Source organism: Pristiophorus japonicus, chromosome 7 (genome assembly GCF_044704955.1).
Source record: "Pristiophorus japonicus isolate sPriJap1 chromosome 7, sPriJap1.hap1, whole genome shotgun sequence".
In the NCBI taxonomy this organism is placed as follows: Eukaryota; Metazoa; Chordata; class Chondrichthyes; family Pristiophoridae; genus Pristiophorus; species Pristiophorus japonicus.
The window spans coordinates 136877106-136902499 of record NC_091983.1 but is presented as its reverse complement, the minus strand read 5'-3'; the positions used below and the strand labels follow the sequence as shown (position 1 = coordinate 136902499).

The 25394-nt window shown below is 43.6% G+C and overlaps 2 protein-coding genes across 2 annotated transcripts in view; one reads left to right on the top strand and one right to left on the bottom strand.

Annotated features, from left to right (window-relative positions):
* Positions 1-25394, bottom strand: part of nt5dc1 (5'-nucleotidase domain containing 1) — a 796921-nt gene that overhangs the window by 535894 nt on the left and 235633 nt on the right. The gene's annotated exons all lie outside the window — the stretch shown is intronic.
* Positions 1-25394, top strand: part of LOC139266982 (collagen alpha-2(IV) chain-like) — a 160909-nt gene that overhangs the window by 82923 nt on the left and 52592 nt on the right. The window contains exons 8-9 of the mRNA XM_070884621.1: positions 17447-17603; positions 20275-20412. Coding sequence (XP_070740722.1) covers positions 17447-17603; positions 20275-20412 — 295 coding nt within the window. The remainder of the gene's footprint in view (positions 1-17446; positions 17604-20274; positions 20413-25394) is intronic.

The following is a 25394-nucleotide window of genomic DNA, read 5'->3' as shown; positions in this document are numbered from 1 at the left end:
AACAGAAACAGGCCATTCGGCCCAACTGATCTATGCCAATGTTTATGCTCCACACAAGCCTGCTCCCACCCCTCTTCATCTAACCTTATCAGCATATCCTTCGATTGCTTTCTCTCTCATGTGCTTATCTAGCTTCCCCTGAAATTTATCTGAGCTGCTCATTTTAATTACTCTTTGCGGTAGGTAGCGAGTTCCACATTCTTACCACTCTTTGGGTAAATAGGTTTCTCCTGAATTCCCTATGGGTTTTATTAGTGACTATCTTATATTTATCTCCTCTAGTTTTGGTCTCACTCACAAGAGGAAACATGTTCTATATATCTGCCCTATCAAATCCTTTCATTACCTTAAAGATCTCTATCAGGTCAACCTTCGGTCTTTTTTTTTCCTAGAGAGAAGGACCCGAGCCTGTTTAGCCTTTCCTGATAGCTATATCAGATATCATCCTTGTGAATCTTTTTTGCACCTTCTCCCATGCCTCTATATCCTTTTTATATTATGCAGACCAGAACTGTGCACGATACTCTAAAAGTGTGGTCTATAACCAACGTTCTAAATAAGTTTAACATAACTTCTCTGCTTTTCGATTCTATCGCTCTAGAAATAAACGGCAATTTTCTTTTTTCATGGCTTTATTAATCTGCATCACTACTTTTAGTGATTTCTGCATATGTACACCCAGATCCCTCTTATGACCACGGGAAAAATTGCAATCTGTTTAGATAAAAAGGTTAATTCAAATTTCAAATGTTATAAATTTTGTTGTACATATACTTCAGAAGTACACCCCCACCATTTAAACTTTCCCCACACTTTGCACAGACAGTTTCCTATATCAGGCAAATGGTGCTAACCATTTATCAATGCCAATGGAGCCGCTTATAATGTAGAGTGCTGACTATTTCAGGAGGGTTCAATAAGTACTTATCCTGTACTTACCCATTTAAAAGGCTCTGCTGATTCCAGCCAAAGTCAAACTGGTTCAATCAGCTATTCATACCTCATTAATGATGAGATTCTGGATGCAACTTCTAACAAGTAGGAGATGCAACTGCTAAATGCAGGTTGCCTGTTTTTAAAAAAAAAAGTTGCTACTTACCTTTCTGGGTTTACCATCCACCACGTATAGCCAGCAAATCAGGCCAAACCAACCCATCCACTATAAACGATGGGGACTATATAAGGAAGAAAGAACCAGGTGGGGGAAGATGCGGTATTCGTTAGCATAATACCAATATAATAGATTGTGTGATTTACATATTTGAAAACATGTTTTACCAAGCAGCACAAAAAGCATAAGCCTTAACTTAATTAAACTTGCAGGTATATTTCATGTTGATGTAAAATTAGCAAAAATATTTAGATATTTGCAAAATTGACTTTTACCTTTAACATATACATAACATTTTACAGAAGCAAAATGCCATTACATAAAAACATAAGAAATAGTTACAAGAGTAGACCATACGGCCCCTCGAGCCAGCTCCGCCATTTAATACAATCGTGGCTGATCCGATCATGGACTCAGGTCCACTTCCCTGCCCGCTCCCCAAAACCCCTTATCAGTTAAGAAACTGTCTATCTCTGTCTTAAATTTATTCAATGTCCCAGCTTCCACAGCTCTCTGAGGCAGCCAATTCCACAGATTTATAACCCTCTGAGAAGAAAGTCCTCCTCATCTCAGTTTTAAATGGGTGGCCCCTTACTCTAAGATTATGTCTCTTAGTTCCAGTCTCCCCTATCTCTGCATCCACCTTGTCAAGCCCCCTCATAATCTTACACATTAAGATCACCTCTCATTCTTCTGAATCCAATGAGTAGAGGCCCAACCTATTCAACCTTTCCAGATAAGTCAACCTCCTCATCTCCGGAATCAACCTAGTGAACCTTCTCTGAACAGCCTCCAAACAGTATATCCTTTCGTAAATATGGAAACCAAAACTGCATGCAGTATTCCAGGTGTGGCTTCACTAATATCCTGCATAACTGTAGCAAGACTTCCCTGCTTTTATACTCCATCCCCTTTGCAATAAAGGCCAAAATTCCATTGGCCTTCCTGATCACTTGCTGTACCCGCATACTAACCTTTTGTGTTTCATTCACAAGTACCCCCAGGTCCTGCTGTACTTTGCAATTTTTCTCCATTTAAATAATAACTTGCCCTTTGATTTTTTTTCTGCCAAAGTGCATGATCTCACACTTTCCAATATTATACACCATCTAGCAAATTTTTGCCCACTCATTTAGCCTTGTCCTATTGTGGATCTTTTGTGTCCTCCTCACACATTGCTTTTCCTTCCATCTTTGTATCGTCAGCAAACTTGGCTACGTTACACTCGGTTCTTTCTTCCAAGACGTTAATATAGATTGTAAATAGTTGGAGTCCCAGCACTGATCTCTGCAGCACTCCACTAGTTACATTATACTGATATTTTACCAAAATAAATTAAAGAAAATTTATAACATCATTAATTCAACATAAGAAATTTGCCAACTTCAAGTTTATTTAGCAAGATGGAATTGTTGAACACTTGTTCAATTTATGCTCAGCAGCTCCTATGATTACATTTTCTGTCGGGTGATGAAATCTTATCATCTCTGAAAAAGAACTGTCCAATAAATACAAATCCGTAATGTAATGATATCCAAAAATAAGCTACGGCCTCAATTTTGGCCCAGCCCGTTTTTTGCCGCACTTACCGGAGTTGCGCCGCTTTTCTCCGTTCCGAAATGTGCAGAAAAATTTCCTTCCCACTTTGGCCGCTCTTCCCTGTAATCGCACAGCGTGGCCAGTCAATTCGGGGGTGCACCCAGCGTTCTGCGGCGAAAACTGTGCCGGGACATCTGCACATGCACAGTGAAGTGTCCGTGCATGCGCAGTCGCTCCTCGTCCCAAGCCTCTCCATTTGCTTGCTGCAGCCTCACCGGTGATTTGCTTGCTGCAGCCTCACCGGTGATTTGCTTGCTGCAGCCACTCTGTGGGCCCCAATGCCGGCCAGTTGAATCGCTCCCGCCCCTAGCCCAGGCCTAGTGGCCTCCCGGTGCATTGTCGTCCCGCCCCTAGCCCAGGTCGCGTGGCAACCCGGTGCATTGTCGTCCCGCCCCTAGCCCAGGTCGAGTGGCAACCCGGTGCGATTTCGAAGAGATCGATTGCATCGGGAGGCCACTCGGCCAGGGCTAGGAGTGGGCGGGCAGGAGAACTGATAGAAATTATTGGCAGGCAGGAGCACTATTAGTGCTCCTGCCCGCCCACCCCTAGCCCTGGCCGAGTGACCTCCCACACCGGCTGGCCCGCTGACTTTCTGGGCCGAGTTTGAAGATGAAGGTAGGACTTCGTTCAATTTTTTATTTCTTATTGAATTCTTATTACTTTTTGTTTGCAAGGTTTGGTGGTTTGTGAGGCTTGGTGGTTTAGGTGCAGGCAGTTCCTCTCCGCTTCCTGCCCCTATCACAGGCCGAATGGCCTCCGGTGTACCTACCTGCATGATGTCTTTAACTCTCCGCCAGGGTTTTCTGAAGTGGCCACATACATTGGCCTAAGTAGATTTGGAGTAACTATTAGCTGGCCAAAGTTGCCTAAATGGGCAAAACTGGCATAGGTGGCTGGTAACATCCCCTTTTGAGAAAAAAATCGTAACTAACTCAGTTGCACTGGTGCAAATTGATTGGGGAAAATGGGGATTTTTAAGTTACGTCAGAAAAACCAAGTTACTCCAAAACAAACGGAGCAACTCCTGGCCAAAATTGAGCCCAATAAAAATAAATTATCTGGAGCTTTTCCAAGTGAGTTTGCTGCATGCTTGATTCAGAAATGTAAACTTTTTTAGGTTTTAATTTTTTAAAATCTAGAGCGCCACCAACTGTTGTCCTTCTTACATTACAGGAGACACACAATTAAAATTATGCAATAAATGAAACACTGATTTAAAAAGCAATGTTGTCACTGCAAAACGTTCCATAATGAAGTTTGATTAGTTTTATTCAATCTGCAAAATTTCCACATAATTGTCTCAATTTTCGATATTGGTTGAAATGATCAGGATGTTGAAACAGTTTAGGTGGAGATAAGAAATAATGTGCTCAAGTTTCAGACCCCCGCTAGAACGGCGCACGTCGGAGAGGCCCGCCTAATTTGTAGAACAAAAATTGCGACGAATACTTTACCTCACGATTCTCCGATAGCTGTAGGCCCATTTCCAGCTCGGCGCTGTGCAGCAGGAGCTGGTGGGGGCGGAGCTACAGCCCTGCGCCAAAAACAGGGCCGGCAGCTGCGCGCGTGCACAGTAGCTCCCGGCCCTCCCAGCGCATCCTGTCTCCGGGCGACAACCCTCTCCCTGGCCGAAGGGACATCGCCTCTTTCCCCGGCCGAGTGGCCTGACACTGCTATCTCACCGGCGGCGGGGCCCGCCTGCCCGACCTCTTGCTGGGAGAGGGCCCCGCCCGAAGTGTCGGTGGCGGCCCGGCATCTACTGTGTGCGGGCCCTGTCCGAAGTTCTCGGTTGATCATCCCCCCTGCCCCCCCCCGATTCATCATTCCCGCCCCCCCCCCACCGATTCATCATCTCCTCCCCCCCTTCTCTCCCCACCCCTTCTCTCCTCCCCAGTGCTGCAGTAGGTGAGTAGAAATTATTTTTTATTTACTGAGTGATTTTTTTTTTTGGATTGATTTATTGGTTGATTTATTGATTTATTTATCATTTATTATTGATGATGGCTCTTTATTTGTAAAAGTGAAGTGTTTAATGTTTGTAAACCACCCCTTCACCCCGCCCTCCCGTATCTCTCGTTCCCTATGCCTGACTTCTAAGTGTAGGCAAGGTTTTTCTGAGCCTAGAAAAATCTACACTTACTCCATTCTAAGTTAGTTTGGAGTAAGTTTTTTCTGCCTAAACTTGCAAAACAGACGTAAATGGCTGGACACGCCCCCTTTTGAAAAAAAAATCTGCTCGAAAATGAAACTATTCTAACTCACTAAAACTGGAGCAAACTAAATGCCGAGAATTGCAATTTCTAAGATGCTCCATTCTAAACTAGCTGCTCCAAAAAAAAAGGAGCAACTCAGGCCGAAACAAGCCCATTAAGGGGAAAAAGTCACTGGTGGGCGTAGTCTATAGGCCCTCTAACAGTAGCAACTCTGTTGGTCGGAGTACAAACCAGGAAATAGTGGGGGCTTGTAAAAAGGGAACAGCAGTAATCATGGGTGATTTTAATCACCATATTGTTTGGACAAATCAAATTGGTCAGGGTAGCCTTGAGGAAGAGTTCATAGAGTGCACAAGGGACGGGTTGATTGAGCAGTACATAACAAGAGCCAACCAGGGGGCAGGCTATCATAGATCTGGTCCTGTGTAATCAGACAGGATTAAAAAACAATCTCCTTGGAATGAGTGATCATAGCATGGTTGAATTTCAAATTCAGATGGAGGGTGAGAAAGTTGGATTTCAAACCAGCTTAAATAAAGGAGACTACAAAGGTATGAGGGCAGAGTTGGCCAAAGTGGACTGGGAAAACAGTTGATCAACAGTGGTATACATTTAAGGAGCTATTTCATAACTCTCCATTGAGGAGGAAAGGGTGTAAAAGAAAAGATAGCCATCCGTGGCTAACTAAAGAAATAAAGGACGGTATCCAATTAAAAACAAGGGCATACAAAGTGGCCAAAACTAGTGGGAGAACAGAAGATTGTGAAACTTTTAAAAGCCAGCAAAGAATGACTAAAAAAATGATTAAGAAAGGGTAGATAGACTATGAAAGTAAACTAGCACAAAATATAAAAACAGAAAGCAAGAGTTTCTATAGGTATATAAAAAGGAAATGAGTGGCTAAAATAAATGTTGGTCCCTTAAAGGACGAGACCGGGGAATTAGTAATGGGGAACATGGAGATGGCAGAAACTCTGAACAAATATTTTGTATCAGTGTTTATCGTAAGAACACAAACAATATTCTGACAGTGGCTAGTCAAGGGGCTATAGAAGGGGAGGAACTTAACACAATCACAATCACTAAGGAGGTGGTACTCAGTAAGATAATTGGACTAAAGGCAGATAAATCCCCTGGACCTGATGGCTTGCATCCTCGGGTCTTCAGAGAAGTAGCGGCAGGGATTGTGGATGCATTGGCTGTAATTTACCAAAATTCCCTGGATTCTGGGGAGGTCCCAGCAGATTGGAAAACTGCAAATGTAACGCCCCTATTTAAAAAAGGAGGCAGACAAAAAGCAGGAAACTATAGACCAGTTAGCCTAACATCTGTGGTTGGGAAAATGTTGGAGTCCATTATTAAAGAAGTAGTAGCAGGGCATTTGGAAAAGCATAATTCGGTCAGGCAGAGTCAGCATGGATTTATGAAGGGGAAGTCATGTTTGACAAATTTGCTGGAATTCTTGGAGGATGTAACGAACAGGGTGGATTAAGGGGAACCAGTGGATGTGGTCTATTTGGACTTCCAAAAGGCATTTGACAAGGTGCCACATAAAAGGTTACTGCACAAGATAAAAGTTCATGTGGTTGGGGGTAATATATTAGCATGGATAGAGGATTGGCTAACTAACAGAAAACAGAGAGTCGGGATAAATGGTTCATTCGCAGTTTGGCAATCAGTAACTCGTGGGGTGCCGCAGGGATCAGTGCTGGGACCCCAACTATTTACAATCTATATTAATGACTTGGAAGAAAGGACAGAGTGTAATGTAGCCAAGTTTGCTGACGATACAAAGATGGGAGGAAAAGCAATGTGTGAGGAGGACACAAAAGATCTGCAAAAGGACATAGACAGACTAAATGAGTGGTCAAAAATTTTGCAGATGGAGTATAAAGTTGGAAAGTGCGAGGTCATGCACTTTGGCTGAAAAAATCCAAGAGCAAGTTATTATTTAAATGGAGAAATATTGCAAAGTGCTGCAGTACAGCAGGACCTAGGGGTACTTGAGCTTGAAACACAAAAGGATAGTATGCAGGTACAGTAAGTGATCAGGCAGGTCAATGGAATCTTGGCCTTTATTGCAAAGGGGATGGAGTATAAAAGCAGGGAAGTCTTGCTACAGTTATACATGATATCAGTGAGGCCACACCTGGAATACTCTGTACAGTTTTGGTTTCCATATTTACAAAAGGATATATTTGCTTTGGAGGCAGTTCACAGAAGGTTCCGGAGATGAGAGGGTTGACTTATGAGGAAAAGTTGAGGAGGTTGGGCCTCTACTCATTGGAATTCAGAAGGATGAGAGGTGATCTTATCGAAACGTATAAGATTATGAGGCGGCTTGACAAGGTGGATGCAGAGAGGATGTTTCCACTGATGGGGGAGACTAGAAATAGAGGGCATAATCTTAGAAGGGGCACCCATTTAAAACTGAGATGAGGGGGAATTTCTTCTCAGAGGGTTGTAACTCTACGGAATTCACTGCCTCAGAGAGCTGTGGAAGCCGGGACATTGAATAAATTTAAGACAGAAATAGATAGTTTTTTTTTAAACGACAAGGGATTAAGAGGTTATGGGGAGCGGGCAGGAAAGTGGACCTGAATCCATGATCGGATCAGCCATGATCGTATTAAATGGCGGAGCAGGCTCGAGGGGCCGTATGGCCAACTCCTGCTCCTATTTCTTATGTTCTTAATATTCTCATGAATAATATTTTAAATAATGCTTTGCTGATTTATTGAGTACTCGTCATCTGCAAAAGATATGGTGCACATCATCCCTTCATATGTCAGTGTCCAATATATTGCAAGATGAATACCCCACATTGTTTATATGGGATACCATGAATAGAGGGATTAAATTGATAACCAGAACCTCTGCCAATTGAGATGCACTTCATTGTCTCTGCGTTTTCCTCTGAGATTCCCCTTGATTCTGTAATGAGTCAGTTGACTAACCTCTTGCTGTTCACTGCTTGGAAAAGCATGTCATGTGGCAACAGATGGACTTTTTGACAAGGTCCACCTGTCTCCAGATTCTATGAAAATTGACACAATCTAATTTCCCATTACAGGTGTGTTTCCATGATCGAACGCACGTCAGGAAATTGTGGATGCACATCCCATGATTTTAATGGACTGCAAACCCGTGACTTCCTGAGATGCGCTCTCAGCGATCCGCACTCTCCACTGGCAGTGCCAGATAGCCACTAATGTCTACAGCAAAATCATTTTTATAAACTTGATTCCCGTTTCTGACTCTTACTACAAGCTTGCTCAGAACAAACTGCACATTCCACTTGAAAATCGATATTGTTTTTAATGAAACTGGCCGGGGAGATTAAACAACTAGATATTTATGCATCTGCATTTTCAGCCTTTTTACTGCACAAACCAATCAAGATGTGCTGGTCTTTGATTTGAATTTTATTTTTTTTGCTCTCCTTGCGTCAGCCATTGGCTCAGTTAGTAGCACCCTCGCCTGAATCAGAAGGTTGTTCAAGTCCCACTCCAGAGACAGGAGTACAAAAATCTCGGCTGACACATGGAGATGCCATCAATTGAATGAGATGTTTTTTGGATGAGACATTAAACCGCCTGCTCCCTCAAGTGGATGTAAAAGATCCCATGGCATTATTGCGAAGAAGAGCAGGAGAGTTATCCCTGGCATCCTGGCCAATGCTTATCCCTCAATCAACATCACTAAAACAGATTATCTGGTCATTGTCACATTGCTGTTTGTGGGAGCTTGCTGTGTGCAAAGTGGCTGCCGCTTTTCCTACAGTACACCAGTGACTACACTTCAAAAAGTACTTCATTGGCTGTAAAGTGGTTTGTGACATCCGGTGGACATGAAAGGCGCTATATAAATGCAAGTCTTTTCTTTATTCCAAGAGTGGTTGGGGAAGATGACAATTATATTCACAAGTTGTTGCTATGAATCTCAACATACATCATTCTATTGGTTCAAGGGATAGAATTATGACAGATGAGTTCCTGCAATTATAGAATGCTTTCGTCATTTAAATATTCTGGACTTGGGTGATATTCATGCTGGAGTTCATTGACATATTTCTGTTGATTTATAAGCCCCTGTAATTCTGGTTTTATGCTTGACAGTTATGCATGGTTTAGAATCCCTCCTTGTTGTCTCCTCTCTGACTGTAATTACCTGCTATCCCTACTCTACCACATCACATTGTGTTATACTGTGTCTGTGTTACTTTGTATTTTATTGTATTTGGCGAAAAGATTCAAAATGTGACAAAAAAACATTCATCTATCAAAGTTACTAAATTTGTAATTATCTCGACTCTTGCTGATATCAAAATGATTTTAGAAACTGTTGGTAACATAATTTCCAGATTAACCGGTCGGTGAAGGAGATGAAGGTACAAGTGATATAAAAATGAATGCACTGTATAACATCGGAAAGAAAACTTAGATGTGTGTACATTATACTTTTAAATCATGATGGTATCGAAAAAAAAAACTTTTCATGAACAAAATAAACTTACCTATAATAGTCAGACAAGAGTTTTACGAATGGTGGTTGAAGTAATGGGGAGGAAAGCAACAGCAGATTTGAAAGAAACAGCATTTTGTAGATGCTTGAAGAGGAAGAGAGAAAATGTATCAGAACAAACTACAAACCATTAGAAAATACCACACGTTTCAGAATTCTTCTACTTGAATTGCTTGTAAAATAAAGCAGCACATCCCTAACAACAGAAATCCATACCAAATGGATGTATATTATCACACAGACTACAGTCCAGTTTTAACTCTGCCGTGCCCAAAGAGAACACGGAGCGCGGGGGTTAAAATATAGGCAGTTTGCTGCTCACTGGAGCCAGGTTGCATATGCGCCTGTACCATTTTAACAGGTGCGTTTCAGACAGTGTGCGAGGCCCTTGTCACAAGCAGGCAAGGGCCTCTGAGATTCAAAAGCTAAGGGTTGGATGCTGCCATTCAAACCCGACTACATTTTAGTCAGCACCTAGTCCTGGAAACCAGACGCCGAGGATCACCAAGACCAGAAGAGGGCCGAAAAGGTCACCTTGGGGGTCAAGAGGAGCGGGAATGCTGCCCTGTGCCCCACAATGAATCTTTAGGGCTCCCTTATCCTGGGCTTCCTGTTTCCTTACCTTGCCAGAAGCAAGGAATCAGTCACTAATGCGTATATAATAGACTGTCGAACAATCAAAAGGATAAAATCTGTCGCCAATTAGAGAAGCAGGTATTAACAATAAAGTTAAATTTGTAGATTTTCTTTAGCTAAAATAGACTGGGAAAGGGAAAGAGTTGTGTTGAGAAAGGAAAGTTTTTTTTGCAGTGTGTTCAAGACTGTTTTCTCAGCCAATATGTCACTATCCTAACATAGAACGAAGCACTACTTGACATGGTTCCGAGTAAGGAAGCTGAGCAAATAGGTAGCTTTAAACTAGGGGAACTGTAATGTATTTGCTTCATGGGTTCTTTGCTTAAGAATTCATAGCAACACATTGCCAATAAACCAACTAGTTCTGAATAGCAAAGATTTAACAATCACACGACAACATTATAATCATCCACTAAGCACACAATCACCTGCCTCATAGTGGATCCCTTGAACCCAACTAGCTGGGGTGTTAGAGTTTTGTGAACACCACGTGACTGGCTAAGACACTCCCAACTCAACAGCTCTACAAACCTGTGATCATACATTACAGGAACATTAAAAAAAATAAGAAATAAGAACATGAGAAACAGGAGCACTAATCCATACAGTCCCTTGAGCCTGCTCCGCCATTCAATGAGATCATGGCGGATCTTCTACCTCAACTCCACTTTCCCGCCATATCCCCATATCCTTTGATTCCCAAAAGTCAATCATCTGTCTTGAACCTAATGAACAACTGAGCAAACACAACCCTCTGAGTGAAGACATTTAGAAAATAGGTGCAGGAGTAGGCCATTCAGCCCTTTGAGCCTGCACCGCCATTCAATGAGTTCATGGCTGAACATGCAACTTCAGTACCCCATTCCTGCTTTCTCGCCATCCCCCTAGTAGTAAGGACTACATCCAACTCCTTTTTGAATATATTTAGTGAATTGGCCTCAACAACTTTCTGTGGCAGAGAATTCCACAGGTTCACCATTCTCTGGGTGAAGAAGTTTCTCCTCATCTCGGTCCTAAATGGCTTACCCCTTATCCTTAGACTGTGACCCCTGGTTCTGGACTTCCCCAACATTGGGAACATTCTTCCTGCATCTAACCTGTCTAAACCCATCAGAATTTTAAACGTTTCGATGAGATCCCCTCTCATTCTTCTGAACTCCAGTGAATACAAGCCCAGTTGATCCAGTCTTTCTTGATATGTCAGTCCCGCCATCCCGGGAATCAGTCTGGTGAACCTTTGCTGCACTCCCTCAATAGCAAGAATGTCCTTCCTCAAGTTAGGAGACCAAAACTGTACACAATACTCCAGGTGTTGCCTCACCAAGGCCCTGTACAACTGTAGTAACACCTCCCTGACCCTGTACTCAAATCCCCTCGCTATGAAGGCCAACATGCCATTTGCTTTCTTAACCACCTGCTGTACCTGCATGCCAACCTTCAATGACTGATGTACCATGACACCCAGGTCTCGTTGCACCTCCCTTTTTCCTAATCTGTCACCATTCAGATAATAGTCTGCACACTACCCCCAATCCCACGTGCTTTAACTGTGCACATTAATCTCTTGTGTGGGACCTTGTCGAAAGGCTTCTGAAAGTCCAAATACACCACATCAACTGCTTCTCCCTTGAAGTCCAAATACACCACATCAACTGGTTCTACTGGAAACATCCTCAAAAAATTCCACAAGATTTGTCAAGCATGATTTCCCTTTCACAAATCCATGCTGACTTGGACCTATCATGTCACCTCTTTCCAAATGCGCTGCTATGACATCCTTAATAATTGATTCCATTATTTTACCCACTACTAATGTCAGGCTGACCGGTCTATAATTCCGTGTTTTCTCTCTCCCTCCTTTTTTAAAAAGTGTGGTTACATTGGCTACCCTCCACTCCATAGGAACTGATCCAGAATCTATGGAATGTTGGAAAATGACTGTCAACGCATCCGCTATTTCCAAGGCCAGCTCCTTAAGTACTCTGGGATGCAGTCCATCAGGCCCTGGGGATTTATCGGCCTTCAATCCCATCAATTTCCCCAACACAATTTCCCGACTAATAAGGATTTCCCTCAGTTCCTCCTCCTTACTAGATCCTCTGACCCCTTTTATATCAAGAAGGTTGTTTGTGTCCTCCTTAGTGAATACCGAACCAAAGTACTTATTCAATTGGTCTGCCATTTCTTTGTTCCCCGTTATGACTTCCCCTGATTCTGACTGCAGGGGACCTACGTTTGTCTTTACTAACCTTTTTCTCTTTACATATCTATAGAAACTTTTGCAGTCCGTCTTAATGTTCCCTGCAAGCTTCCTCTCGTACTCTATTTTCCCTGCCCTAATCAAACCCTTTGTCCTCCTCTGCTGAGTTCTAAATTTCTCCCAGTCCCCGTGTTCACTGCTATTTCTGGCCAATTTATATGCCACTTCCTTGGCTTTAATACTATCCCTGATTTCCCTTGATAGCCGCGGTTGAGCCACCTTCCCTTTTTTATTTTTACGCCAGACAGGGATGTACAATTGTTGTAGTTCATCCATGTGGTCTCTAAATGTCTGCCATTGCTCATCCACAGTCAACCCCTGAAGTATCATTCGCCAATCTATCCTAGCCAATTCACGCCTCATACCTTCAAAGTTACCCTTCTTTAAGTTCTGGACCATGGTCTCTGAATTAACTGTTTCATTCTCCATCCTAATGTAGAATATCACCATATTATGGTCACTCTTCCCCAAGGGGCCTCGCACAACGAGATTGCTGATTAATCCTCTCTCATTACACAACACCCAGTCGAAGATGGCCTCCCCCCTAGTTGGTTCCTCAACATATTGGTCGAGAAAACCATCCTTTATGCACTCCAGGAAATCCTCCTCCACCGTATTGCTTCCAGTTTGGTTAGCCCAATCCATATGCATATTAAAGGCACCCATGATAACTGCTGCACCGTTATTGCATGCACCCCTAATTTCCTGTTTGATGCCCTCCCCAACATCACTACTACTGTTTGGAGGTCTGTACACAACTCCCACTAACGTTTTTTGCCCTTTGGTGTTCTGCAGCTCTACCCATATAGATTCCACATCATCCAAGCTAATGTCCTTCCTAACTACTGCATTAATCTCCTCTTTAACCAGCAATGCTACCAACCTCCTTTTCCTTTTATTCTATCCTTCCTGAATGTTGAATACCCATGGATGTTGAGTTCCCAGCCCTGATCATCCTGGAGCCACGTCTCCGTAATCCCAATCACATCATATCCGTTAACATCTATTTGCACAGTTAATTCATCCACCTTATTACGGATACTCCTTGCATTAAAACACAAAGCCTTCAGGCTTGTTTTTTTTTAACACCCTTTGTTCTTTTAGAATGATGATGTAGTGTGGCCCTTTTTGTTTCTTGCCTTTGTTTACTCGGCCTTCCACTATTGCTTTTTACCTTTCTAGCATCTGTTTCTGACTCCATATTACATCACCCTATCTCGCTGCATAGGTTCCCATCCCCCTGCCATATTAGTTTAAACACTCCCGAACTGCATTAGCAAATGTTATCCCTGGGACATCAGTTCCAGTCCTGCCCAAGTGCAGACCGTCCCTTTTGTACAGGTCCCACTTCCCCCAGAACTGGTTCCAATGTCCCAGGAATTTGAATCCCTCCCTCTTGCACCACTGCTCAAGTCACGTATTTATTCTAACTATCCTGCTCCCTCTACTTTGATTAGCACGTGGCATTGGTAGCAATCCAGAGATTACTACCTTTGAGGTCCTACTTTTCAATTTAACTCCTAGCTCCCTAAATTCAGCTTGTTGGACCTCTTCCCGCTTCTTACCTATATCGTTGGTACCTACATGTACCACGACAACTGGCTGTTCACCCTCCCTCTCCAGAATGCTCTGCAGCCGCTCCGAGACATCCTTGACCGTTGCACCAAGGAGGCAACATACCATCCTGGAGTCTCGGTTGCGGCCGCAGAAACTCCTATCTATTCCCCTTACAATAGAGTCCCCTATCGCTATAGCTCTCCCACTCTTTTTCCCACCCTTCTGTGCAGCAGAGCCACCCACGGTGCCATGAACCTGGTTGCTGGTGCCTTCCCCTGGTAAGTCATCTCCCCCAACAGTATCCAAAATGGTATATCTGTTTTGGAGGGAGATGACCGCAGGGGATTTCTCCTCATCTCAGTCTTAAATGGTTGACCCCTTATTCTGAAACTATGACCCCTAGTTCTAGACTCTCTAGCCAGGGGAAACAGTCTCTCAGCATCTATCCTATCAAGCGCTCTAAGAATTTTATACATTTCAATGAGATCACCTCTCATTATTCTAAACTCGAGAGACTAACGGCTCATTTTACTCACTCGCTCACAGGACAGCACTCTCATCCTAGGAATCAATTTAGTGAACTCTCGTTGTACCCCATTCTAAGGCAATTTTATCAAGATGTCCGCTTTCCTTCCTTCGTCACTGAAAGGCGGTAGAACTTTTCAGTGAATATACACACGCGTGTCAAGCACGTTTACCCATGCTGTCTGTAAAGGTGTTATAATTAAGTATGCACACGGCGAAAAGAAAAAAAAGCTCTCGCCATAGTCAGTCAGCCACTTCCTGTCACACAATGCTGGTTTGAGATGACTGTGGACATTCTAGCTCGAGGAGTTGCCCGTCTCGCTGCAGAATTTCCCGCATTTCCCCTCCCCAGGTCGTCCTAATGGCTTCGGCGTGGGTCCGTGAATCGATTCCGCTTTTCCTCCAGGCGCATAAAATTTTGCTCAATTTCCTTTGTTCCCCGTTACAGTTTATATTCTCTTTTACCCCACTCGCCACCACCTCCCCCACCCTCTTCCGTTCTCCCCCTCCCCCACATCCCCCCGGCAATTACTCCATCAGCAGGAGGGAGACATGGCTGCCCGCATGGTTTAGAAACTTCTTCACCAACCACACCCCCACCCCACCTCCACCACTGGAACCTCGCTAAGGCAACCATCCGGCGACCTTGGCAACACCACAGTCGGAGGCTCTTGCACAGATCCAGCTCTGGAAAGCTGGCACCTCTATGTAGACGCCGGGGGCGACTGATATGTCCGTAACTCTCACCAAAGCACCCCTCGTTCTTCTTAATTATTAATTCCAGAGAACATCAGCCCCTTTTACACAATCTCTCCTCATAGAACGGCCCTCTCATCAAAGGAATCAAGCTAGTGAACCTTTGTTGCACTCCCAACCAAGGAAATCTAATCTAGTGAATAAAAAAAGACTGGGTAGATGCTGAGAGGCTGTTTCCCCTGGCTGAAGAGTCTAGAACTGGGAGTCATAGTTTCAGGATAAGGGGTCAGCTATTTAGGAAACATTTGGGAAACAATGATGACAATATAATTGCTTTTTAGCATTTATATAGAAAGAAAAGAGCAAGAATATGGAATTAGAAAAATCAAACTATACCTGATAACGAGGGGTGCTATCCACATTATGTGGAAGAAAAAATTAGCAAATACAACCATAGATCAGCATGGCAAATAGGAGATGGAAAAGATACAAATCAATCAAATTCCAGTGAGGAAATACTGGGAGAATATTGGGGACTGAGCTTTCATGAACGAATAGAAAAATTAGATCAAGCCTGAAACTAAAGATAAAGCATTTAGCTATTACAGGGTAGATAATAAAAATGAAAGTCAATACAAATATAATGATACACAGAAAATCTCAAAAAGGTTGTTTCAAATGAGAAAAAAATTAGCAAAAAATATATCGGCCAATAAATAAGAGGCACATTGGTTGCAAGAGGATAGTCAAGATAGATGTATGGCCGCTAAGAGATGAACAAGGCAATATTTAGTAGAGAGGAAGGGAGGAGAAGAAACAGTACACAGGTTTTGATTCCGTTTCATCAGATGATGAATTTTGGGATTATAGAAAAACCACATCCATTTAATAGTACAAGTCCCAGACAGCTTCACAAATTGATAAATGGAAATAAACATTGAGCAAGGAAATTAAATATTGAAAGGTCAACTGGAAGCATGGTCTGAAGAGACAGGTTTTGAAGTTTTTAAAGCAGAAAGACAGGTACAGAGACAGAAGGATTCTGGGATCTTTTATGTCCACCTGAGAGAGCACCCGAATGACGGCACCACCGACAGTGGACAACTCCCTCAGTACTGCACTGTGTTTGTGTCAACAACCAAGCCACCATTGTCTTTTGAGCCAGCTTCAGAAGAAGCTTACAACAGCAGTATATTTTATTTACACCCTGCAACACTTCCAGGGCCCCAAGAGTCATGTATAAGAAGTTCAAAGAGATATGATAGTGGTGTTGGGCACGGCGGCCCCGACCTGCAAGGACCATCAGCAGGTCGGGGCCTTCAAAGCAGCATGCCGCTTCAAAGTACAGCGTGTGCTGGAGAGCGACAGCTTTGAAGAGGTTGACTGAATTGGACGTCACCAAAGTTTAGGTCGTTGATTAGCGCGTTGGCAGGTACAGCAGGAGCGGCAAGTGATCGTGGAGCGACGTGATTGGGGCTAAGAAGATGTGAGAGTTTGGGGCCCAGAAGAGGTGAGTGCCCGGGGGCAGCACGGACCAGCCCACACTGCGATATGTGTGTGCACTAGGTCTGTGCAGCAGAGCTGGTCTCCAGTCGTCTTGGTTAATCCTTGCCACTGGATCAAGACCTAGCTCTGTCAGCCCATGTGGTGGATGGTGTGCAACGGCCACCAAACATTAAAAAAAACACACGCACAGGCATCTTCCACCCTACAACATGTAGTTCGGGACCTGGAATATTAGGTCCTTCATTGAAACACCTGTGAACTCATCACTTTTTGGTGTGGAAGCAAGTCATCCTCGATTAGAGGGACCCCCTATGATGATGACGATGCAATGTCTGCATAGATTTTGTGCTCAAGTCTCTGGAATGGGGCTTAAACGAACAACCTTATGACACAGAGGAGACAATGCTACCACTGAACTATGGCTAATACCTAATTGGCTTCAGGGCATTCATGCCTGTGGACAGGAGGCATGGCGTGTCTATTGGGCTTTAAGGCAGCCCAAACACGGAGATCAATTACTTAGTAAAAGCCAGTATGGTTCTGCTATGGCCAATTTTTTTTTAAAGAAATGTTCCTATTCACCTGCGAAGGGTTTCTGTACCACTCTGATACCCAGGCACTTATTCGGGGTGGGCACAGTTCAGTGGTTCTACAAGTGTCTCAACTATTTAAATAACCTCATTCTCAAAATTTGGGACAGGGTCAATATCACTTGTTGTAAGTGGCCAGGAGTTATGCTCTGCAACAGAATAAAGACTCCTGAATTTCAGGGGCTTAAGAGTCTACAATATGGGATAAAATTACTAATCTCCTAATCAGGGCCAGTCAGAAGGGATTTCTAAAGGGCATGTTGAACTTGACCAACCTTGTAGAATTCTTTGAAGAAACAGAGAGATTAGAAAAAGAAAATGCCATTTACATGGTTTATAAGCTCAAAGAGATGAGCTTCAAGAAGAATCTGAAAAGAGAACAGGAAGTTGGAGAGGCGGAAGGGTTTAGGGAAGAAATTATAGTGTGCAGAGTATAGATGGCTGAAGATACGGCCATCAATGGTGGGACAATGGTAGGGGGAAATGCACAGGAAGCCAGAATTGGAGAGTTTGGGGTAGAGGGGCTGAAGGAGGTTAGAAAGATAGAGAAGGACAAGGCCATGAAAGGATTTAAACACAGAATGAGTACCTGAAACTGAAAGTTTTGGAGGACTGGAAATCAATGTCGGCCAACAAGAACAGGGGGTGATGAATGAGCAGGATTAGTTAGGGACAGAATATGGTCTATCGGGCTAGAAATTTGTCTCAGGCAGTAGCATCATCACAATACGGGCGGTATTGGATCGCCTGCCCTTTATGCGCAGCATCTGATATTCGGTTCCATTGCAGTCAATCGAACTGAATATCAGGTGCTGCGTATAGCAGGTGGTCGATCCAATACCGCCCCTTTTGCGGCATCGCCCGAGACAAATTTCATGGCCATAGAGTTTTAGATAAAATTAAGTTTACCGTAGGCTGAAAGATGGGAGGCTGGCCAGTAAAGCATTGAAATAGTTGAGTCAGAGGGTGTCAAAAGCATGGATGAGAGTTACAGCAGCAGACAGATTGACACAGGGGCAGAGACAGGCGATGTTACAGGCAAGAGGAGGCAGTCTTTATGGTGAAGATGATATGAGGTTGTAAACTCAGCTCAAGATCGAATAGGACACTGAGGCTGCGAAGTCAGGTTCAGCCTCAGGCAATGGTAAGGAGAGGGACCAAATCTATTATAACGAAAGGAGTTTGTGGTGGGGTCAAAAGCCAATGGCTCCACTCTTCCCTATATTTAGCTAGAGGAAATTGTGATCTATGTCACAAAGTTACTTCCAATTCCGTGCACTTTTATTTTCACTAGATTAGTCTGACATGTCCTAGCCTTCACAAATCCATGCTGCATATTTCATCAGCTCATACTTGTTCAAATGCTCAGACACTCTGTCCCTGATGATAGATTCCAGTAACTTCTCTATAATTGATGTTAAACCGATTGCTCTGTCGTTTCCCCCTCCCGCACATCTTAAAAAAATAGAGTGGCATTAACTATTTTCCATTCCAAAGGCACAATTCCTGAAAATTATGACGAACACATTTGCAATTTCCCTACTTATTTCTTTTAATACCCTAGGGTGGAAACATCAGATCCTGAATATTTGTCTTTCTTAAGCCCCATTAGTTTCTCAATTAACATTTTTTTTTTAGACTACGTTAAATCTAATAAGTTCTTCACCTTGACTTATTTTTAGGTTCCCTTGTATCACTGGTATTTCGTCCTCTTCCTCTACTGTGAAAAAAGTGTGTTTAACGAGTCTGCCATTTCCTTATTATCCTATACAGCATCACATGCATGTCTTTATTTAATGGGTCCACATTTCCCTCCACTCTCATTCACTTAATATATGCATAAAAACATTTACTACGAGCTTTGATATCTCCTGCAAACTTGTTTCAATCTCCTTTTATGCACCGCTTATTATTTTCTTTGTATCCCTATCGAAGTCTGCTGCAGGAAAGGAATTCTTGGATTTTTATAGCGCCTTTCACTCCCACCGGACATCTCAAAGCACTTTACAGCCAATGAAGTACTTCTGGAGTGTAGTCACTGTTGTAACATAGGAAATGCGGCAGCCACTTTGCACACAGCAAGTTCTCACAAACAGCAATGTGATAATGACCAGATAATTTGTTTCAGTGATGTTGATTGAGGGATAAATATTTGCCAAGACACCTGTATAATAAGTTGATTGACAGGAAAGAGAATTATGGTAAACGGGTGTTACCTGAACTGGAAAAGGCTTGAAATTGGGTTGTCTTGGGGTTCAATGCTAGATCTTTTATTCTTGGTAGATACAGATGACTTGGACTTGGGAAAGGAGAAGACAATATTGAAATGTGACGACGCCCTATAAGTACGGGGTTTTGAAAACAGCGAGGAAGACTGTAAAAGACTTCAGTAAATACAGTCAAGTTAGCAGCACAAGATGACCGGTGGAAGATGCATTTTAACATGGACAGGTGGAAAATAACACATTTTGGAAATAAACCAGGAATGGGAGTATACACTCAATGGAAAGGTGCTGAAGGATATGGATGAACAGCAAGACCCAAGGGTTCAAATACTCAACTCCTGAAAGTGTGAGTACAAGTAGATAAATCCACAAAATGATTAAAAGTATTTTGAATTTTATAAATAGCGGCATAAAGTACAAGAATAATGGTAAGTTTATACAAAACATTGATTAGGCTACAGTTCGTGTACTGTGTGAAATTTTGGGCTCCCCATTATAAAAAAAACATTAAAGCCATGAAGCACGTACAGTGCAGATTCATTAGGACGATGCCAGGAATGGAAAACCAGAGTTATGAGAGACTTCAGATACAAAGACTATTTTCACTGAAACAGAGAAGGCATAAAAGAGATTTAACAGAAGTTTAAAAAAATAATGAAGGGAAAGACTAGTTCCTTTAGGCTCAATTTCCCCCAGTATTTGCTCTGTTTTTTTTGTGGAGTAGGCTGCTTTTTCTGGCCTAACTTAAAAATTCCCAGTTTCCCCAATCAATTTGCACCAGCATAACTCACTTAGTTACGTATTTTTTAAGTACGTTTTTATTTCTCAAAAGGGGGCGTTACCAGCCACCTATGCCAGTTCTGGCCATTTAGGCAACTTTGACCAGCTAATAGTTACCCTATTTCTACTTAGGCTAGCGTTTGTGGCCACTCGAGAAAACCCTTGCGGAAAGTTAAAGAAATCGGTGCAGGTAAGTACATCGGAGGCCATTCGGCCTGGGATAGAAACATAGAAAATATTGAACGGTGGAGCAGGCCATTCGGCCCTTCGAGCCTGCACCACTATTCAATATGATCATGGGATAGGGGAGGGAAGCGGAGAGGACCTTGACCTGAACCACCCAGGCCTTAGCAATGTTAAATAAATCAATGCAGAGTGCATTTGCAAACAATACTAACCAGACATTGAAAAATAAAATCCATTCAATAGAAACACCACTTCTCAGAGGGAACAGACTTGCAAAACCATCCTTCGCACAATTAAAATAATCAAGAAATAATCATTACCACAATTCTATAAGAAATAAAAAATTGAAGTCATATCTTCAGCATCAAACTCCAATTCATCTTTCTGCACTTGGCCCGGGAAGGAAGCGGGCCGGTGTGGGAGGCCACTCGGCCTGGGCTAGGGGCAGGAGAACGCATTGGGAGGCCACTCGGCCTGGGCTAGGGGCAGGAGAACGCATTGGGAGGCCACTCGGCCTGGGCTAGGGGCAGGAGAACGCATTGGGAGGCCACTCGGCCTGGGCTAGGGGCGGGAGAATGCACCGGGAGGCCACTCGGCCTGGGCTGGGGCGGGAGAATGCACCGGGAGGCCACTCGGCCTGGGCTGGGGCGGGAAGGAGCGAACTGGCCAGCATCAGAACTACAGAGTAGCGGCAAGTCAACGTAGAGGCTGGGGGTGCGGGCATACAGACCCTCCAACAACCCGGTAAACAATAGCACACCATACAGCCCCCCTTTAACAATAAGCAAAGTCACAATATTGTGTATACCCTAATGTAATTAATCTTCTGTTAAGGAATTTGAAGAATGAGGCAGTTTTCAATCCAGGCATTCAACTATTCCCTCAGCCGTGGTATTTTGAACAAACAGCCTTTAGTCTCTTAACAATATGGTGATTGCAGCGTTTTAGGACCTCAAAAGTAGTAATCTCGGGATTGATACCAGTGCCACGTGATAGTCAGAGTAGGAATCGCAGGATAGCGCAGATGAATACGTGGCTTGAGCAGTGGTGCAGCAGGGAGGGATTCAAATTCCTGGGGCATTGGAACCGGTTCTGGGGGAGGTGGGACCAGTACAAACCGGACGGTCTGCACCTGGGCAGGACCGGAACCAATGTCCTAGGGGGAGTGTTTGCTAGTGCTGTTGGGGAGGATTTAAACTAATATGGCAGGTGGATGGGAACCAATGCAGGGAGACAGAGGGAAACAAAAAGGAGGCAAAAGCAAAAGACAGAAAGGAGATGAGGAAAAGTGGAGGGCAGAGAAACCCAAGGCAAAGAACAAAAAGGGCCACTGTACAGCAAAATTCTAAAAGGACAAAGGGTGTTAAAAAAACAAGCCTGAAGGCTTTGTGTCTTTATGCAAGGAGTATCCGCAATAAGGGGGATGAATTAACTGTGCAAATAGATGTTAACAAATATGATGTGATTGGGATTACGGAGACGTGGCTCCAGGATGATCAGGGCTGGGAACTCAACATCCAGGGTTATTCAACATTCAGGAAAGATAGAATAAAAGGAAAAGGAGGTGGGGTAGCATTGCTGGTTAAGGAGGAAATTAAGGCAATAGTTCGGAAGGACATTAGCTTGGATGATATGGAATCTATATGGGTAGAGCTGCAGAATACCAAAGGGCAAAAAACATTAGTGGGAGTTGTGTACAGACCTCCAAACAGTAGTAGTGATGTTGTGGAGGGCATCAAACATGAAATTAGGGGTGCGTGCAATAAAGGTGCAGCAGTTATAATGGGTGACTTTAATATGCACATAGATTGGGTTAACCAAACTGGAAGCAATACAGTGGAGGAGGATTTCCTGGAGTGCATAAGGGATGGTTTTTTAGACCAATATGTCGAGGAACCAACTAGGGGGGAGGCCATCTTAGACTGGGTGTTGTGTAATGAGAGAGGATTAATTAGCAATCTCGTTGTGCGAGACCCCTTGGGGAAGAGTGACCATAATATGGTGGAATTCTGCATTAGGATGGAGAATGAAACAGTTAATTCAGAGACCATGGTCCAGAACTTAAAGAAGGGTAACTTTGAAGGTATGAGGCGTGAATTGGCTAGGATAGATTGGCGAATGATACTGAAGGGGTTGACTGTGGATGGGCAATGGCAGACATTTAGAGACCGCATGGATGAACTACAACAATTGTACATTCCTGTCTGGCGTAAAAATAAAAAAGGGAAGGTGGCTCAACCGTGGCTATCAAGGGAAATCAGGGATAGTATTAAAGCCAAGGAAGTGGCATACAATTTGGCCAGAAATAGCAGCGAACCCGGGGACTGGGAGAAATTTAGAACTCAGCAGAGGAGGACAAAGGGTTTGATTAGGGCAGGGAAAATGGAGTACGAGAAGAAGCTTGCAGGGAACATTAAGACGGATTGCAAAAGTTTCTATAGATATGTAAAGAGAAAAAGGTTAGTAAAGACAAACGTAGGTCCTCTGCAGTCAGAATCAGGGGAAGTCATAACGGGGAACAAAGAAATGGCGGACCAATTGAACAAGTACTTTGGTTCGGTATTCACTGAGGAGGACACAAACAACCTTCCGGATATAAAAGGGGTCAGAGGGTCTAGTAAGGAGGAGGAACTGAGGGAAATCCTTGTTAGTCGGGAAATTGTGTTGGGGAAATTGATGGGATTGAAGGCCGATAAATCCCCAGGGCCTGATGGACTGCATCCCAGAGTACTTAAGGAGGTGGCCTTGGAAATAGTGGATGCATTGACAGTCATTTTCCAACATTCCATTGACTCTGGATCAGTTCCTATGGAGTGGAGGGTAGCCAATGTAACCCCACTTTTTAAAAAAGGAGGGAGAGAGAAAACAGGGAATTATAGACCGGTCAGCCTGACATCGGTAGTGGGTAAAATGATGGAATCAATTATTAAGGATGTCATAGCAGTGTATTTGGAAAGAGGTGATAGGATAGGTCCAAGTCAGCATGGATTTGTGAAAGGGAAATCATGCTTGACAAATCTTCTGGAATTTTTTGAGGATGTTTCCAATAGAGTGGACAAGGGAGAACCAGTTGATGTGGTATATTTGGATTTTCAGAAGGCTTTCGACAAGGTCCCACACAAGAGATTAATGTGCAAAGTTAAAGCACATGGGATTGGGGGTAGCGTGCTGACATGGATTGAGAACTGGTTGTCAGACAGGAAGCAAAGAGTAGGAGTAAATGGGTACTTTTCAGAATGGCAGGCAGTGACTAGTAGGGTACCGCAAGGTTCTGTGCTGGGGCCCCAGCTGTTTACACTGTATATTAATGATTTAGACGAGGGGATTAAATGTAGTATCTCCAAATTTGCGAATGACACTAAGTTGGGTGGCAGTGTGAGCTGCGAGGAGGATGCTATGAGGCTGCAGAGCGACTTGGATAGGTTAGGTGAGTGGGCAAATGCATGGCAGATGAAGTATAATGTGGATAAATGTGAGGTTATCCACTTTGGTGGTAAAAACAGAGAGACAGACTATTATCTGAATGGTGACAGATTAGGAAAAGGGGAGGTGCAAAGAGACCTGGGTGTCATGGTACATCAGTCATTGAAGGTTGGCATGCAGGTACAGCAGGCGGTTAAGAAAGCAAATGGCATGTTGGCCTTCATAGCGAGGGGATTTGAGTACAGGGGCAGGGAGGTGTTGCTACAATTACCTGGAGTATTGTGTACAGTTTTGGTCTCCTAACCTGAGGAAGGACATTCTTGCTATTGAGGGAGTGCAGCGAAGGTTCACCAGATTGATTCCCGGGATGGCGGGACTGACCTATCAAGAAAGACTGGATCAACTGGGCTTGTATTCACTGGAGTTCAGAAGAATGAGAGGGGACCTCATAGAAACGTTTAAAATTCTGACGGGGTTAGACAGGTTAGATGCAGGAAGAATGTTCCCAATGTTGGGGAAGTCCAGAACCAGGGGACACAGTCTAAGGATAAGGGGTAAGCCATTTAGGACCGAGATGAGGAGGAATTTCTTCACCCAGAGAGTGGTGAACCTGTGGAATTCTCTACCACAGAAAGTAGTTGAGGCCAATTCACTAAATATATTCAAAAAGGAGTTAGATGAAGTCCTTACTACTAGGGGAATCAAGGGGTATGGTGAGAAAGCAGGAATGGGGTACTGAAGTTACATGTTCAGCCATGAACTCATTGAATGGCGGTGCAGGCTAGAAAGGCCGAATGGCCTACTCCTGCACCTATTTTCTATGTTTCTATGTTTCACTGTACTGATGGCAGTACCTGTTGCAGTGCAGTTTGTAGGCTGGGAGCTCGACACTGTAGTGAATGTACCACTCTGGCAGGTTCGCCACTTCAAAGGCAGTTTGAACACAGCCTTTCACTCAAGGGTTGTGCTGATCTGCCACAGCGCATGCGCAGTCGTCCCGGCACATTCTTCTGGCACAGACCGCAGGCCCCACCCCCGAGGTGACTGGCCACGCTGCACAGGTCTAGAGTGGAGGTCAAACATCGGCAAAAGTCCGAAGATTTTTTTCTGGAGCATCTACTGGCGTAATGAAGTGGCGCAACTCGAACAAGTACGCTAAAAAACAGGCTCGAGGAAAACTGAGCCCTCTGTCTGGAGAGTCAGTGAAATGGGGCCATCAATGCAAACTTGTCAATAAAAAAATGAGGACAAAGATAAATTTCTTTATGTAAGGGGTGTTGGATCATGGAGTGCTTTTCCACAAAGAGTGGCCGATGAAGAGACCATTGCAACTTTAAATTAAAACTAGATAAACCGCACCAGCTAGCACGTCACCTGATGGTCTGGGTGGAACAGGAGGGATATTGAAGACTGGCGCAATATGCAAGCGTCATGACTATTGCTAGGAAACTGGGCACAGGCCTACATGACTTGCTGTTTGTGGTCATAAATAAATTATACATTTAGCAAATGGAAGCTTTTGAAGTGTCATTTTGTGACAAAAATTGGAAGTAAATCATGAGC